The sequence below is a fragment of the Sorex fumeus genome, unplaced genomic scaffold, assembly GCF_029834395.1.
Source record: "Sorex fumeus unplaced genomic scaffold, SorFum_2.1 ptg000043l, whole genome shotgun sequence".
Classification (NCBI taxonomy): Eukaryota; Metazoa; Chordata; class Mammalia; order Eulipotyphla; family Soricidae; genus Sorex; species Sorex fumeus.
Window position 1 is genome coordinate 2,980,756 of NW_026606100.1, and position 18,239 is coordinate 2,998,994.

Consider the following 18,239-nt stretch of genomic DNA (forward strand, 5'->3'; position numbering starts at 1 on the left):
GGAGGGGCGTTACAGGAAGATGTGGGAGGAGCCAACCTGTACCCAGTTCCGTTTCTTGGGTCTTATGAGAGCAGACAGCATGCATAGATGCCCGCAAGACTGTGTCCTGGAGACACACGGGTCGATGGGCAGTGGAGGCCTGCTCTGTGTCCTGCAAGCAGGCGGCAGGGTAAGTCTGGCCGCGGTGCGTGGCTGGGCCCCTCAGTCCAGGCTGAGTGTATGTAACCTACACCCTAAGAAGCCCCCTCGTGGACGTCACTGACACTGCTGGCAATCACGCAAATTTGGACCAGCGATGTTTGGCTCTGTGGAAGGGTGCTGAATGGGCTCAGTGAGGCACATGAGGCTGAAAAACTGCAGAGGGTCAGGAGGGGGAGTCTTGTCTGAACTGCAAAGACATCACGCGTCACAGTGCCCAGGAAACTGTGGCGAAGGAGAGGGGGAGAGAGGTCAGCAGAGCAGGGGGGAGCATGGGAGAAGTGGGGTGTCCCTGGAAGCCACGCAAAGTCTTTACCCGGGGCATCAACTGTGGAGTGAGACTGAAGAAGTAGATGGCGTGGGGCCTTCATGACCGCAGACTTCAACCTTGAAGTGACTTTCAGTGGCCAGGGAAGGACAGTCCAAAGGGTCCTACAGCCACATTCTCCACTCCCCACGCCCATTCTCATCCTTCAGTGCCCCATTAGAGTCCTAATGAGTAGAGGTCCAGGTGCATGACGAGGCTGTCACTGTCCAGCCTGTCCACCCAGACCCTGTGCTACCAAGGCTTCCTCAAACTCATTCCCACCCCATGACCTTTGCACATACCACTCCCCCCTGCTTTTGACTAGCTGCTCCATCTCATCTTGCAGGTTTACAATGATGGGAGAGGGCGCTTTCTCTCTGCCAGAACCAAACTCCATCTGTGAAATCGGGGGCTGAAAGCTGGGGCTCCCTGGGACAAGAGGGAGGCCTGAGACAGGTCTGACTTGGACCCTGGTCACCCCCTGGAGGAGTGGTTATGGGGAAGCCTGAGCTCTGCCCCCCTCACCCCAAGGCCCTGTGGTCAGGCCCTCCATGCCTCTTCTGGTCGCAACAGTGGTACTTCCAGCTGATGCTCAGGGCAGAGGATGTTCCCCACCTCCTTCCTGGAAGCTGGGGGGACTCGAGACTCAGAGAAGTTCCCATCAAGGCCTCATCGTGGTCCTTATCCTCCCCCAAGTGTTGACCGTCCCGGGCACCCTCACCAGAAAACAGTCTGCTCCACTCTGCCCTTTGAAATCCCAGGTCAGGGCTGGGGAGACCAACACCCGAGTACTCCCAAGTACTGCCCGATCAGCATCACCGGGAGTGGCCCTGGAGCCCCCTCCCCCCACAGGGTCTCAGCAGCACCACGCACGTGACCAAGTGTTGACCCACTCGCCCGGCTGGCTGCCAGAAGTAGCTGCTAAGCTCCCGAGCACTGCATAGGAGGAAAGAGTCACTATGATGTGCTAATGCCAACCCTCTTTTTCGCTCAAATGTGGTTTTGAATGATTTCGCCTTTGGAGCCACACCCAGCAATGCTCAGGGGGCACTCCTGGCTCTGCACTCAGGAATTACTCCTACCAGTACTCAGGGGACCATACGGAATACCAGGGATCGAGTCCGGGTTCGCTGCATGCAAGGCAGGAGCCTTACTCACTGTACTATCTCTCCGGTCCTTTGCATGTTTTCTATCTTTAATAACGCTTTAAATACATATTTGGGGGCAAGAGAGTTTGTTCAGGGGAAAAGGCACTGCCTTGCATGCAGCTGGTCCCAGTTTGATCCCTGACACCGCATGTAACCCCCTAAGCACTGTCAGGAGTGACCCCTGAGCACAGAACCATGAGTCAGCCCTAAGCACAGCTTACTGTGGTCCAACCTCACCCCCCTCCAAGTCTGTTTTGCTTTCTTCTCCAATTGCATCGCGATAGGTATTATAAATACTTTCCTCGGCTATGTTTAACAAATAGTGATCATTCAAATTCTCCCCATTGTAAATCCTAGAGGATGTTTAAATATTCATTAGTATTTAATTATAATATTCGATATGCCAGACACAGTAACAACAAAGTCTCCAATGGAGACGTTACTGGGCCCGCTCGAGCAAATCGACGATCAACGGGAGGGCCTTTACCTTTACCTTACCTTTTAATTATAATACACATTTAGCTAAATATGGGCTGGAGTGATAGCACAGCGGGTAGGGCGTTTGCTTTGCACACGGCCGACCCAGGTTTGATTCCTCTGTCCCTCTCGGAGATCCCAGCTAGTTACTGAGAGTATCCCGCCCGCACGGCAGAGCCTGGCAAGCTCCCCGTGGCGTATTTGATATGCCAAAAAACAGTAACAAGTCTCACAATTGAGACGTTACTAGTGCCTGCTCAAACAAATCAATGAACTATGGGAGGACAGTGACAGTGCTACAGTGCTAGTTAAATATCTGATTTAATTCTATGACAAAGCAGTTTCTGGCTTTCTCTCTGCAGCTGCTTCTGTGGGGCTTGGGAAAAGGGAGCCAGTTGCGGAGAGAAGGGCTGAACCATGCTGGCTATGGGGGCTGTGAATTGAGGTCCTAGTGGTCGAGACCCTCGCAAGGCCGCTGCCTCTGGTTTTCAGGGCACCTGCCAGCACTGCACCAAGCTCAGCTGTGAGATGCTTCTCCAGGACATCTGAGCTCTGAGCCACCCTCCCCAGGGGATGGGGCATTTGGGGCTCTCAGTCAGAAGAACCTGGTCCCGTGTTACTATTGTTACCATTTTGTTACCATTGTCTGCACTGCCCAGGCATAGCTCTGGGACCTGCAACCTGGCCCAGTGGGCTGTGCTGCGATCTGCCCTGCCCAGGGGCAGGATGGAGGTCGAGTGTGAGCCACACACATGCCTGAGCGCTGCAGCAAACAGGCCAGGTCCCTGGGGGCCTCTTGCAGACGGACAGCCGAGAAGTGCCTCCCTGGCGCCTGGCCTGCAGCCACGTCCAGGGCCTGTGCCACGGTCGGTCTCCAGGGAAGCTGCCAGCGAAGGCTCTGAACCAGACTCTAGAACCTGTTGGGAGAAGCTGGTCTTAGTTTCTTTGCTCATCTCAGTTTCAGTCTCCCATAAGAGAGTCAAGACAGGCCCTGGATTCCTGAGAGCCGAGGAGAGAGACGGGTGATGTGAAGGGGGCGTTCAACAGTGGAGAATGGTTCGCGTTGGGCTTCTCGAGGGGTGCAGCACGGAGAACGCCTCTGTGGACAGAAGGATGGACTCTGAGCTGGAGGAGCAGAGACGGGAAGAACACAGGGAGGCAACTGCTGTAATCAAACTAGCTCAAGGTGGGGCGGTGGGGAGGGACTGTCGAAAATACAGGAGGCAGGGAGGGAGGGAGAGAGAGAGAGAGAGAGAGAGAGAGAGAGAGAGAGAGAGAGAGAGAGAGAGAGAGAGAGAGAGAGAGGTTCTGTCTCTTGTCTCATCTTGGCACCCGACGCAAACTCTCGCTGTCTAAGAAGATGGAATGAAGATGTTTGGTGGGCACAGGAACAGTTCCTTTGTCTGCAGTTCCGCATAAGGCCACCAGAGGGCAGGATCGATCCACACATTCCGTGTGCCATACTGGCGGGACAGACCCTGTGTGTTCTGCATCCCACGGAGTTCCGGGATTTTTTTTTTTTCCTTTTTGGTTCACACCCGGCGATGCACAGGGGTTACTCCTGGCTCTGCACTCAGAAATCACCCCTGGCGGTGCTCAGGGGACCATTTGGGATGCTGGGAATCAAACCCGGGTCGGCCTACCAGCTGTGCTATTGCTCCAGCCCCCGAGCTCTCTGGGAATCTGAGGTTTCCATCCTTCACTGGGAGGGGGTGCTGGGGTACAGGAAGCTACACAGAGCTCCCAAGGAGCCAGAACATCCCTGGAACAGGGCAGTCCAGCAGAGAGGAAAGCTCCCGTGTTCTCTGCCTGGATTTCTCAGGGCTCTGGTGTGCTGGGGCTCCCTCTGTTGCAGGGTGTGCGCCCCCGCCCCCAACACCTCCCCCCCAGGGTTGTTCAGGGGAGAGTGTCCTATGCTGGGACTTCCTCCCCAGCAGTGCTCGCAAACCCGCCTCTGCACCCAGTTCACAGGTGGGTGTTTGGAGGTGCTTCTCAGCTTGGTGTTTAGGGATAGTTCCTGACAGTGCTGGGGAAACCATGCAGGGCCAGGGGAAGGAACAAGGGCTCCAGCTTGCCAATCTGGTGCCCCGGCCCTCTGAGCCATCTCCCCAGACACCCCCACTTTCCTGTTTTGACCAAAAACGAAGGGAAAAGCTCTTGTTGACATTGCTGCTGGGCAAAGATGCAAGTTGGGATTTTCTCTCCTTTGCCTGGGACGGAACCCAGCAACCTCCTACATGGGAACCAGGCACCCTCCCTCTGGGCTGCATGCCTAGCCCGAGATCAGTTACTGGCACTACGAGACGTCATAGAAAACTGACCCCAGGCACCCGGGGAATAACAGAGGCTTGGAGCACTCGCCTGGCAAGGCCCAGTCCCATCACATGCCTTCTGGGACAGACCTGAGCCCAGTGCTCAGCTGTCTGCCCGTCTGATGCATCCACACACCATGTGACCCCCTTCGGCACACACCGTGACCTCTGAGCATCACTCCAGGCAGTGGAGAACCCACCTAGCATGTGTGCAAACTCTGCAGCTGAAAGGAGCCCCAATCCCGACAAGCCCCAGCAGGGCGTGGCCAGGCCCAGCAGCCCCAGGTGAGACCCTCCCCACGGCGAGCCTCCCAACTGAGGGAGCTCAGGTGTGCCACAGCCAGGGGTGTGTAGGCCCATGGTCCTCTCGACGACAGTGACAACACCAAGGAAGGAGAAGGGTGGGGAATAAAAACACTTTGGAGACCAGAGAGATAATTCAGTGAGTAGGACACTTGCCTGGCACGTGACCGACCCAGATTCCATCCCTGGCACCACATATGATCCCCTGAGCCTCACAAGGAGTAACCCCTGAGCACTCCCAGGTGTGGCCCCCAAACAAACAAAACACCACAATGCCCCGTTGCAAAGTCCCAATTATCAGGGAGCAGAGTCCCTGTGAACAGAGGAGAATTGAGTTGAAGGATTGAGGCAGGGTGGTGCCCGCAGAGCAAACAGTCAGAGGCCAAGCCGCAGGACCAAGAATGGGCACACCTCTAGAGAGGTTTGGGAACCCACAAAGCTCACTTGACGGCATTGGAGGACCCTTGAGTTGGGAGGAGGCCGAGGCTGACACCAGAAGGACTTGGATGAGTTACACTGTGGATTCCAACCTTCTCTAAGAGCAAGGGCACTGCAGGGCATGCGGACAGACAAGGCCTGGCCGGGCAGGTAGGGTCCCTCAAGTTCCACGCAGACATGGAAGGTGGGTACTGGGTAGGGGGTCATACCAGGGCTTACACACACCACTAGGATTTTATCACCTGAGCGTCTCCTAGCCCCTTTATTCCTTTTTTTGGAATGGCTAAAAAAATTCAGTCTTGTCATGACAGGGCAACTGAAACCTCATGGGAAGGGGGTGTTCCCAGCACATCCTTCACGCCCTACCGAGGTCACGAGTTGCCCCCCACGAGTGACTCTCCAGCACGGCTATGGCTCCAGAAGCACAAGGACTTAATGCAGAGCCTAGCAGCTTGTGGCAGAAAAGTGAATGGACTATGTGTTAATCCACGCCACCATGCCTGCCCGGAAGGAAAAGGGTGTTGGTCCCTTCCGCCTTTTTCCCTCTGGAAAGCAAGATGGCAGCCGCCTCAGAGCTTTTTGGAAAGCCAGGTATGAGACGGTCATGAACGGGGCAACTGAAACCTCATGGGAAGGGGGGCATTCCCGGCTCGTCCTTCACGCCCTACCACCGAGGTCACGAGTTGACCCCCCCCCCCCACAAGCGGCTCTCTGGCACGGCCATGGCTCCAGAGCACAGAAACCAATCTCATAATTATCTGACTCTCAGCAGAAATACTTCCAGACTTAAAAAGTAAAATACCAGAAATCCAAAATCGCGCGGCCGCAAGACATCATTTGGTTCTTGTAACCAGCTGTAGAAAATAAATTATTTTACAATGTTTTTTCAGCAGATCTGATTTTGGGGTGTAAACTCTAAATAATAATGGTGCATCTTTTGTCTAAACAATGAATCTAATCAAAGTAGATAGAGTGTTAACTAGAATTCACCTGCCTCACAGGCATTGGGAGGGTTGGGGGGGGCGGTTATTGGAGTTCTTAGTGGTGAAAAATAAGTACTGGTGAAGGGAAATGTGTTTGATGATTTTATGACTGAGACTTAAACCTGAAAACTTTGTAACTTTTCCCACAGTGATTCAATAAATAAAAAAATAAGAAAATAAATATAAATAAATAAATAAATAATTCAGTCTTCTAATCCCTGAGCTTGCATTGTCTAGTTCTAATCTTCTTCCATTTTATACAACAGTGTCTTATAAATTTCAGCAGCTTGTTGGCATTATTTGTATTTCTTTTTGTTTTTGAGGCTAGTACTTGGGGGCTTCTCCTTACTCTGTGTTCAAGATGGGGGACCATGTGGTGCTGGGTATGGAAACTGGTCCCCAACTGGGCCGTGGGCAGGCAGGGCCTGTGTTTTGCTAAGGGAGCTGTCTCCCTGGCGCCTGGCCCTTTTTGGTTAAATTAATTCCTAACTATTCTATTCTTTATGATTCCACTGGAATTTGACGTGGAATTTTCTTAATTTCCTTTATTTGTATTGCTTATTGATAGTGTGTAGAAATAGAAGTGCTGAGTGTATATTGTCTATGCATGCAGTGTATGGGCAAGATGTATGATCTTGTATCCATAACACTGCTGAACATTAGGTCTAAGAGTTCTTCTTCTGCCATTTTCCAAAGATTGTCTTTACTTACAATCAGGACATCTGCTAAAAGAGATCATCTGATTTCTATTCTAGTCTGGATGTCTGTCAGTCCTTTCTCTGTCTAAATACTTCAGCTAGCAGCAGGCATATGGAAAAGTGCTCATCATCACTCATAATTAGAGAAATGCAAATCAAAGCCACAATGAGATGCATCGCATGCCTGTGACAATAGCACATATCAAAAAGTCCAGAAATATCCATAGTTGTTCGGGGTGTTATGAGAAAAAACTCTCATCCACTGTTGGTGGAAATGTTGTCTGGTTTAACTTCTATTGGAAGGAATATGGAGATTTCTCAAAAAAAAAAAAAACAGGTGTAGGATGTGATCCAGTGATACCACTTCTTGGCATCTATCCCCCAAACACAAAAACATCAGTTCAAAAGAATATGTGTTGGGAGTGTGGTGCTGCCAGCAGGACAACCTATACCCACTGGGTGGGTGAATCAGCAGCCTGATGCTGTCTTCAGGCTTCCAGACACCCTCCCCAATTGTCCCTGCATCTCTGGCGGGACCCCAACAACTCAGGAACAAGTTTCCCGAGAAATTAGGCAATCAAAAGTTAGGTTATGTGGGAACCATGGCCACAAACCACCTTCAGCTGAGCTATACAACCTCATGTACCCACCTTGCTTCAGAGACCCATAGATAAATCTCAAAAGAGATCAAAAGCCTAGGTTAATCTCAGATCTGCACGTGGCCAAAAAGACCAAGGTAAATTAGAGGGGGGAGGGTCAGGGTCAGCCTGGTCTTCCCCGAAGCAGAGCCCCTGGCAGCCACTTGCTCCCACGATTCAAAATTGCTGCCATGCCCCCAGCCCCACTCCACTGTCTCGAGACGGACCTCACCAAGATATTATCTGTTGAAACTTTGGGTATGTGGGTTTTATGGCTGAAATCTCCAGGCTTTCTCAGGCTTGGGATGAGCTACCCCTTCCACTTTCCTGTACTTCTGAAAGCACTGACAGTCATCCCCACAAACCATCTCCAGTGCCACCATGTAAGCTCTTCTACTGGCCTTGTTTCAGAGGCCCATAAATAAATCTCAAAAAAATCAAAAGTCGCAGTTAATCTCTTACCTGTGCAAAGCTGAACAGACCAGGGTAAATCAGAAGGGATGGGTCAGCCTGGTGCCTGCCCAAGCAGAGCCCCCAGCAACCACTTGCTTCCACAATCCAAAATGCTGCCATGCCCCTGGCCGAACTCCACCATCTCAGAATGGAACTCACCGAGATATAATCTGAAAAATTGGGTATGAGGGTTTTGTGACTGAAACCTTCAGGCTTTCTTGGGGTTGGGATGGGCTATCTCCCCCACCTCCCTGTACTTATGGAAACCTTGCAGTCATGTCCACACTCCAGTCTTTTAACTGCCACCCAGTTAAAAGAAAGCTACTCCAGCCTTACCTTCCAGATAAAAATATTAGACACCCTGAATAAACACGATGACCTCTTAGTACCTGTATTGCAAATCATAATGCACAAAAGGAGAGAGAGAAATAAGAAAAGTGTCTGCCATAGAGGCAGGCTGGAGGTGCGGTGGGACACCCCCGTAGAGGGATTGTGGAAGGGAAATGGGGACATTGATGATGGGAAATGTACACTGGTGGAGGGGTGGGTGTTGGATCACTGTATGACTGAAACCCAATCATGAACAACTTTGTAATAGTTTACCTCCTGGATATTCAATGAAAGACAGAAAGAAAGGAAGAAAGGAAGAAAGAAAGAAAGAAAGAAAGAAAGAAAGAAAGAAAGAAAGAAAGAAAGAAAGGGAAGAATAATTTGTATAGCTATGTTCATCACTGCACTTAGTACAATAGTCAAGATATGGGAACAACTCAAATGTTCAACTACAGATGAATGGATCAAGAAGTTGTGTATGTATACACAATGGCATACCAAGAAAGAACAAAATCAGGCAATTTTCAGCAACACAAATGCAACTAGAGGATATCACGCTAAATGAAGTCAGTCAGAAGGAAAGAGATACAGAATGATCTCTCATATGTGCAGCTTAAAGATCACAGCAAGGTGATCCAGCAACAAAGATCCAAAGGCAACATAGCAGGGGAACTGATCCACACAATTAATTGGGGGGGTGGGAGGAGGGAGGCTGGGGTCCTTCAAAGATGGGAGCTGGGGCCCTTCAAAGAGGGAGATGGGTACACTGCTGATGGGTGGGGAATTAAATCCATGAGAAACCATTACTAATAGTACTATAAGCCCCCAACTTAAGTGAACATTTTTAAAAAATAAAAAATACTTTGTTAAATGAAAAAATAATAAGTAATTGAATATTTTGGCTAGAACCAACATCATGGTCTTAAGTAGGACTAGTGAGAGAGACATCTGTCTTGTTCCTGACCATTGAGAACAGGTGTGACGTATCAGGGAGTTGGTTGCTTCTTTTTATTCCTAATTCCTAATCTATCATGCTAGGATACTGGATTTTATTTTTAAAAATCTCCTCTGTGTAGTTTCCTCAAAAAAGAAATACAAATGGCCAAAAGGCACATGAAAAAATGCTCCACATTGCTGGCCATCAGGGAGATGCAAATCAAAACAACAATGAGATACCATCTCACACCACAGAGACTGGCACACATTCAAAAGAACAAAAGCAACCAGTACTGGTGTGGATGTTGGGGAAAAGGGACACTTTCACTGTTGGTGGGAATACCCACTGGTCCAGCCTTTCTGGAAAACAATATGGACAGTCCTTCAAAAACTAAAAATTGAGCTTCCATATGACCCCGCAATACCACTTCTTGGAATATATCCCAAGGATACAAAAAAGCACAGTAGAAATGACATCTGTACCTATATGTTCATTGCAGTACTGTTCACAATAGCCAAAATATGGAAACAACCCAAGTGCCCTAGAACAGATGACTGGTTAAAGAAACTTTGGTATATCTACACAATGGAATACTATGCAGCTGTCAGGAGAGATGAAGTCATGAACTTTGCTTATAAAAGGATAGACATGGAGAGTATCATGCTAAGTGAAATGAGTCAGAAAGAGAGGGACAGGCATAGAAGGACTGCACTCATTTGTGGAGTATAAAACAACATAACATGAGGCTGACACCTAACGATAGTAGATACATGGGACAGGAAGATTGCTCCATAGCTGGAAGCCTGTCTCATGAGCAAAGCGGAGAAGTCAGCTGAAATAGAGAAGGGATCACTAAGAAAATGATGGCTGGAGGAATCGATCGGGAAGGGAGATGTATGCAGAAAGTAGATAAAGGATCAAACATGATAACCTCTCAGTGTCTGTATTGCAAACCATAATGCCCAAAAGGAGAGAGAGAGAGTATGAGGAATATTGTCTGCCATGGAGGCAGGGGGAGGGTGGGAAACGGGGGGCATACCAGGGATATTGGTGGTGGGGAATGTGCACTGGTGGAGGGATGGGTGTTTGATCATTGCCGTGATTGTAATCCAAACATGAAAGCTTGTAACTATCTCACGGTGATTCAATAAAATTTAAAAAAAAAATCTCCTCTGTGTATATTGAGCCCGGCCCATGGTTTTATCTTTTATTGAATTACACGTGTGTATTACTGTCTGGGAAGATATTTCTAAGGGCTGGAATGATGCGTAGCATGTAGGTACTCAGTGTTCGATCCCTGGCACCATATGGGTCCTTCCAGCCCTGCTGGGAGTAGGTCCCAGGAGACAGAGTATTCCTGCCCCTTTGACCACCCAAGCCAACCCCAGGGACCCTCCTGAGAGCCCAGACCACTGGGAGGGATTCACAGGAGTCCTCCCTGTTTGTCACAAAGCTGCCTGGGAAAAGAGAAAGGTCCTGGTCTGTGTCTCCTACTGGTGGGCTCTGAGGAGGAGGGGCTGCTGGGACTGTGGGTGTGTCCCCAGGCAGGACCCCAGCAGGCGCTGAGGCCAGGAGGGAAGGGACCATCCTGTGTGTGTGGCTCCGTGGATCCCCGCATGGGAAGCTGTGGTTGTGGGCAGCCCGGCTGACCTGGAGTTCATGGGAAATTCCCCTCCTGACAGCCGTGGAGCTTCTGTCAGGGCTTGTGCTAAGGACCTCTCCAGGCTGAGTGCTCTGTGGGGCAACAGGGTAAACAGGGCGGCCGCTTCCTGATTGGCCCTCCCGAGGAGAGGCCCCCCGAGCAGGGGCTGCGGAGGGCGCAGAGGAAGCCTGTGGCCTCCATCCATATAAACGCTGCTGCTGTCCACTCCCCACGAGAACCTGGAGGTGGGGATCCCCGAAGGCTCGTCCGTGCGGGTGAGTTGAGATCCTGGTGTCCCCCGTCCCTCAATCACAGGCTTAACCAAGGCTTAGGGGGGAGGTCTCTCCAGGGGGTGTGAAGTCTTGGTGTCCTAACTGTGGGCCCCAGAAGTGACCTTGCAGATTCCCCCATACCTTGCTATGCTCCTAGGCCAGGTCTGTTCCCACCTGCCCAACCCCTGCTCCATGGACCACTACCACTGACCACTTTGGGATGGCCATCATCACTCCCGTTCATCCTTAGGAATACAATTCCTTCGGACCCCAAAAGTTTCAGAAAGTTCCAAAAAAGTATCTGAGAGATCAAGGGGCAGAGGGGGTGAGTCTGGGCCCACATCCTTCTTCCCCAACTCCTGAGGGGCAAGAGGGCAGCTCAGGATGGTCTCCAGGGGGCACAGAATTTTCCACTGAGGTCAAGACAATGCAGTGTGTGCTCCAGGGTTGCACAATATGTTGCTAACAGAGAAGTCATTCGAACCCTGGTCCAGAGCCCTGTGGGTAAGCTCCTCCCAGGACCCACTGGCTGGATCCGAAAGGGGTTGGCATGAGATTCCAGATGAAGCTGGCCCTTTCCGAGCATGATTTGCCTCTTCCCAGCCATTCTGCCCATCTCGCCCTGGCCCCCCGCGTGGGGACCAAGCTCAGACCTCGTTGGCGCCATCACAGGCACCTCACAGGACACCCACCTTCCGCAGGGAGCAACTGAGCAACACCCATGGCGCTGCCCTCTGTGGCTCTTGCCCTCATCTTGCTGGCGGCTCCTGGCGTTGTGTGTGATGTGAAGGATACTTGTTCTGGAAGCCCTGGCATCCCTGGCACCCCTGGCACCCACGGCCAGCCAGGCAGAGACGGGAGAGATGGCGTCAAAGGGGACCCCGGCCCTCCAGGTATGGGGCAGGTGATCCCACCCACAGCTGAGGGGAAGCCACCTGTCTCCAGAAGGTCTTTGCATCTGAGGCTCTGGGCTGGGTCCCAGGAAACAGTGAATAATGGGTGGGTGGGTGGCGAGTGGGTGGGTAGTAGGTGGGTGGGCGGGTGGTGAGGGAGGTGTCAGTCCTGGAGGGTTTGTCTTCAAAGTGTCCACAGGCGCCGGAGAGGGAGTCACTTTAGCCTCCACCCAGATGTGGGCTGCAGACATTGTGAATTCGCGTCTCCCTCTCTCTCTCTCTGCAGGCCCCATGGGCCCCCCTGGAGGAATGCCAGGCCCTCCTGGGCGTGACGGGCTGGTGGGAGCTCCTGGCTGCCCTGGAGAGCGTGGAGAAAAGGGCGAGCCAGGCGCCATGGGCCTTCCAGGTGAGCAGGTTCAGGGAAGGGCAGTGCCCACACGGCACAGTGCCCGATGGGCCACTGCGGGAGGGATGATGTGGCTCGGGTCACACCATGGCCATCCAAAGAGCTTGTTGCTCAGTTTAAATCTGGGTATGAGGTTGAAGAGTGAAATCAGAGGTGAGGGAGAGGGTGGCTGACCACAGTGCAGGGCCTGATGGAGGCTGCAAGGGCTCTGGCCCACAGGAGGGATCACGGGGCCAGGGTGGAAGATGAGCAGCTCTGGAGGCACTCCCTAGGGCTAAGGTGCTGGAACGTTCTGCGGTGATGGGCACCGGGATCCAGGCAGGTGATATGATTTGAAACGCCAACATCTCGAGGGGAACTCTGGAGCTCTTCACAGTGGCCCAGGGCCAGCTGGAGAGTTGCAGACGCAACCCCTCCTGGCCTCGGTGATTGGTGTGGGAGGGGAACCTGCCCGGAAGCTAGAAAACCCGACAGAAGTGAGGGAACAGAACTACGAAGGGCCTTGGTCAGAGAGAAGAGCATAGCGGGCTCTCAGAATCACAGAGACACTCTCACGGGCCACAGACTCTGTGCCTTGGGACCTGGCAGGAGGGTGGACAAGTTAAGGGCAAGACACCAGCCCCGACAGAGGCTGTGCGCTCCAGGCACATGTTTGGGTCTCTGTGGACTCGCTCCTTACTTGGGTGGGCTCTCCCTCCAGGCTTTCCCGCTTACCTAGATGAGGAGTTACAGTCCACACTCCACGAGATGCGGCAACAAATCATGCAATACAGGGGTGGTAAGTGAACCACTGGGGCCTCTTCAGGAATGGGGGGGAGGGGGAGATCTCCTGTAAGATGCCCCCTTCTCAGCAAAGGGGTGGGCACACTGGCAATATGGGTCTTGGGGTACAGAGTGATGCTTCCCAGACAGGAGGAGATGCACAGGTGGGCCCTCTCTGTTGTAAGATAGCAAACTGGGGCTGAATGAGTGATGAGCGCACAGAGAGTAATTTGGGAGGACCAGGACGGAAGAGGGAGGGAGAGAGATGAAGCAGTCAGAGAGAACCGAGACCAGCCGGCGCTTGGGAAAGGGATCCGGAGAGAAAGAGGTTGGTGGCCTGACCAGATCCCTCTCCTCCCAGTCCTCACTTTGCAGGGGTCCGCACTAGAAGTGGGAGAGAAAGTCTTCTCGACCAACGGACAGTCAGTCAATTTCGAAGCCATTAAAGAAGCCTGCGCCAAAGCAGGAGGCCACATTGCCGTCCCCAGGAACGCCGAGGAGAACCAGGCCATTGCCAGCATTGTGAAGAAGTACAACACTTACGCCTACCTGGGCGTGGAGGAGGGCTCCGAGCCTGGCGACTTTTACTACATTGATGGGACCCACGTGAATTACACCAACTGGTACCCAGGGGAGCCCAGGGGTCGGGGCAAAGAGAAATGTGTGGAAATGTACGCAGATGGGAAATGGAATGACAAGAGCTGCCTGCAGTACCGGCTGACCATCTGTGAGTTTTCAGGATAGATGGCTTCCATCCTGAAGGTCTACCTAACCTATGAGATGCTGTCACTCCTTTCCACCGGAATTGACCTGTGTCTCTTAGAGTCGAGGCATTCTTAGGCATCCTCTCCGCTATGATCACGAATCATACCTGCTCATGCCCCTTCTCAGTGCTACACTTCTAAGCGTTCTTCTCCCCCTGCCCTTTGAAAAGAGACCAGACTTCGTCTTCCTCCTCCCATGCAGTTCCTTTACTTAGAGATGGCCACAGTGAGGTCCGGGGATGGAAGTTTCCTCCAAATTTACACAAAAGTGCCTACTTTGGGGGGCCCCTCTACTCTTTCCTCACAACACACTCTACCCAACTTCAGCAAGATTTGGCCATTCTGGTTTAAGCATGAAGATAGGAGCAGAGAGATTTGTGCGAAGTTCTAAATGTGTGAGGCTAAGAACATAATCCCACAATATGGGATTATCCGGTATCAGGGTCTTCTGGAGGACAGCTGGTCGGTCTTTCCTTCCATGAGGTCAGAAGACTAGGTGGTGACCCAACCTGGTGGAGGTGGCCTCAGCCCTGGTTACTGACATGCACAATGCTCTTCCTTGAGTCCTGGGAGGGCCAGTTCAACCCCTGATCTGAAAGAAAGTCTCACATCCAGATAACCCATGTGACTTCCTGCTGATGGCCATTACCCCCAAACAACTTCACACCTCACAAAAGAATTCAGTCCACTTTTTATTGAGTACATACTGTGCACCAAGCACCTTGACAAGCACTTCTAATTCATCTTCTGAAATGTTAATCAACATGAATTTCTCCGTTTGTTTTTTGTTTTGTTTTGTTTTGTTTTTTGGGTTTCTTTTTTTTTTGGCATGAGGACAGGGAGGCTTTGAGAAGTTAGATGCTTTCCATTCAATCACATACAGCCAGGGGTAGAGACTGAATTCAAGACCACTTACCTGGACCGGAAGCTCAGGCTCATTACTACCCCCATCCTCTTGCTGAACAGAGATGATTCCACTGTCATAAATTATGAATATTTGGAACTATTTTAGGATATATTGCTGAACAGAGATGATTTAAGTGAAATAAATTATGAAACAGTTAGAAAAATAAGAACTGGCGTGTCTGTTAATTTGGTTTCAAAGAAACTTTTTATAAGTCAATTGAATTCTAGTGCTGAGCCCCTACTTATCTGAAAAGGAGAAAATTCAAGTCTCAGCTTCTGCTTTCTTTGTTGGAGGGGAGAGCAACCAGCCCCCACCCCCACCCCCGCTTAGGTTGCACAAGCAATTGGGGAGCTACAGAACCAACAGGAGGAGCCAATGGGGATGGGGCGGGGAGAACATGCAAGGCATCGATCATGACAGCCGGCTTTAAGATCCGGATCCAAGGCCATGTGGTCCATTTGGGGTGAATTATGCTTTCCTTTGCCCTCTCGGCCAACTGGATGTTTTCAGTAGCTCAGCAGTAGTGGCACTTGGTGCTCTGTCCCTCGGCCCCCGTGTTAGCCCCATCTCATGCCCACGTGGAATGACACCACACCCCCTACCCAGGACCGCCTAGGAATCAGACCATGTCCCTGCTTGCTTGAGGAGGGAACTATGCACGCACCCCACCTCCAGAAAGTTCTACTTCTCCCCCCTCACATCTTTGCCTCGCCACACATACTAATTTTATTGGTCAAGAGGGAGAGCCACGAAACCGGAGGTGAACGAATAGAAATATTTCTCATTCTTTCATGAGTGCTAATGTTTCATCTGTCCACCCTGCCACGCGTGATTGAGCACACAAATTATTGAACGTTCCCAAATTCAGAAACGCATAAGGCAGTACATATTTGATTCTCCTTATTTTATAAATGAACATTTTAAGCCTCCCCAAATTTATCTTTTATTTTTTTTTGTTAGGTGTGTCTATTTACTTTATGGCTTTATTTTATTTATTTTTATTTATTGAATCACCGTGAGAACAGTCACAAAGCCTTTCAGTTCAAGTCTTGGCCGGTCATACAATGATCAAACACCCGTCCCTTCACCAGTGCACATTTTCCACCACCAAGAACACCAGTATACCCCCATACGCCCCCACCCACCCATCCCCTGCCTGTGAGGCAGATTTTCACTTTACTCTCTCTCTCTCTCTCTCTCTCTCTCTCTCTCTCTCTTTCTCTCCCTCTCTCCCCCTCTCTCTGTTAATCACATTCAATATTACAACAAAACACTCAACATTGTTATTTGGAATTTCCCCCAACATTCAGACTTGTATGGCTTTATTTTAGCCACTAGGTTATTTAATCACTTTTAAGGGTTTTTTTGGGGGTGGTACATATTCAGAGGTGCTCAGGGGTTACCCCCTGGCAAATTTTTCAGAGGCCACTCCCTGTAGTGTTTACAGAAACTCGCAGTGCTGAGAATCAAACCAGGTTCAATTACAAGTGAAAGTCGTTATTGTTGATCTAGTTTCAACTCAAGGTTTTTGTTGTTCTGTTCAGTTGCCTTTTTGGGAAACTTCAGTTTCTCCATAATATTTCTGGCATCATTAATTCTCTTATATTTTATAGATATATAATCATAGGTTAAAAATAACAAATTTTGCCTATTCCCTGTGGTACTTATATATTTTTCTATTTTGTTTCACATTTTTATATTTCCCCTTTTTAAAAACTGAGGTGACATTCTGCAAGTTTCAGGTTATAGTTTTTTGTCATAAGACTCTATCACACACTCACCACCACAAACCTATTTCCAGTCAAGTTCACACAATTGAGCCCTTTATTCATTTCACCCATGCCCCCAGCCCCTTACCCATTGATAAACTTGTTTTTGTTTTGCTTGTTTTTCTGTATTTCACACATGAATGAAATTACACAGTAGTTGTATTTGTATTACATGGTATTTGTATTTGTATTACACAACTTTTGTGTTTGACTAATTGCATTTAGCATAATCCTTCAGGGTACATTTATATTGAAAATAGCACGATTTCTTTTCATGACTGAGTAGTATTCCAAGGGGGGGAACCTTATTAAGCAACAATCAGGGAGACTAGAGACCTTTGCTGGTGTTACTCTGACAACCAAGCTGGATAGCTCAAAGCAAGCGCCCGAGAATGCAGCGCTACTCTGGATCTGCCATGGAGGGGCCACTAAGGCCACACCCAGAGATTCTCAGAGGGCTTCAGAACTACACCAGCAATGCTCAGGGTGTCATGTGGTACCAGGGATCAAACCAGGGTTGGGTGAATGCAAAGCTTTGCATGGGGCCCTAATTCCTGTGATTTCTTACCGGTTCCATACCATATCTTTTTATCTGTTGATTTTTTCCTACATCTTGGCTATTGCAAATAATGCCACAATGAACACAACTGCATGTATGTTTTTGAATGTGTTTTTCAGTTAATTACTCAAGTGTGGCATGGCTGCACCAACTGTATTTCCATTCTTGTTTATTTACTTATCTTTGGATTCTCCCTACTGTTCTCCATAGATTTTCCATACCACTTATAATTAATGTGGTGGCTATATTAATTTTGATTTCTACCAACATTGTGGGCTGGAGCGATAGCACAGCAGACAGGGCATTTGCCTTGCACACGGCTGACCTGGGTTTGATTCCTCCGCCCCTCTCGGAAAGCCTGGCAAGCTACTGAGAGTATCTCGCCCGCATGGCAAAGCCTGGCAAGCTCCCCGTGACGAATTTGATATGCCAAACACAGTAACAACAAGTCTCACCATGGAAACATTACTGGGCCCACTCGAGCAAATCGATGAACAACCGGAGAACAGTGCGACAGTGCAGTGCAACCAACATTTTATGAGGGGTCCCTTTACTTCATATTCTAACACTTGTTATTTTTGGTCTTTTTGGATTATAGTCTTTGGTCTTTTTTGATAACAGATGTGAGATGTTATCTTGCTGTGGTTTTGATTTGCACTTCTGACAGTGGTTTTGAACACCTGTCATGGGCTTCTTGGTCATTAGTGTGTCTTCTTTGGAGAAATTTCTATTCGGACCCATTTTTTAAATTGGATTTTTCAGGTTTTGCTTGTTTATTTGTTGCTAAGTTGTATGAGTTCTTACATAGTTCGGATGTTAACCTCTTATCAAATATATGATTTGCAAATATTTTCTCCCATGTGGTAAGTTGCCCCTTTTTGGTTTTGTTTGATGATAATTTTCATTATGGTGCAGAAGATTTTTAGTTTGAGGTCACCCATTTGGTGTTTTTTGTTTTTGTTTCCTTGCATTTGGGTCAAGTCCATTAAAATACCACTAAGATCAGTATCAAGGAGACTAGCACCTGTTTTCTCCTATGTGTT

The 18,239-nt window shown here is 49.7% G+C and overlaps 1 protein-coding gene across 1 annotated transcript; it reads left to right on the forward strand.

The window, feature by feature from the left end:
* The first annotated feature begins 11,857 nt into the window (after nucleotides 1–11,857).
* On the forward strand, nucleotides 11,858–13,941 carry LOC130029771 (pulmonary surfactant-associated protein A-like). Its single transcript, XM_056120798.1, has 4 exons — nucleotides 11,858–12,029; nucleotides 12,316–12,435; nucleotides 13,136–13,213; nucleotides 13,559–13,941. Exons 1-4 carry the CDS (start codon nucleotides 11,858–11,860, stop codon nucleotides 13,939–13,941), a joined length of 753 nt encoding a protein of 250 aa, XP_055976773.1.
* Nucleotides 13,942–18,239: the final 4,298 nt, after the last annotated feature.

What these genes read in the sequence shown, in the direction of transcription:
- LOC130029771 (XM_056120798.1), top strand. Translation starts at nt 11,858, where the DNA reads ATGGCGCTGCCCTCTGTGGCTCTTGCCCTCATCTTGCTGGCGGCTCCT. An exon ending in AGGGGACCCCGGCCCTCCAG is followed by an intron (nt 12,030 to 12,315) that starts GTATGGGGCAGG and finishes CTCTCTCTGCAG; the next exon opens with GCCCCATGGGCCCCCCTGGA. An exon ending in AGGCGCCATGGGCCTTCCAG is followed by an intron (nt 12,436 to 13,135) that starts GTGAGCAGGTTC and finishes CTCTCCCTCCAG; the next exon opens with GCTTTCCCGCTTACCTAGAT.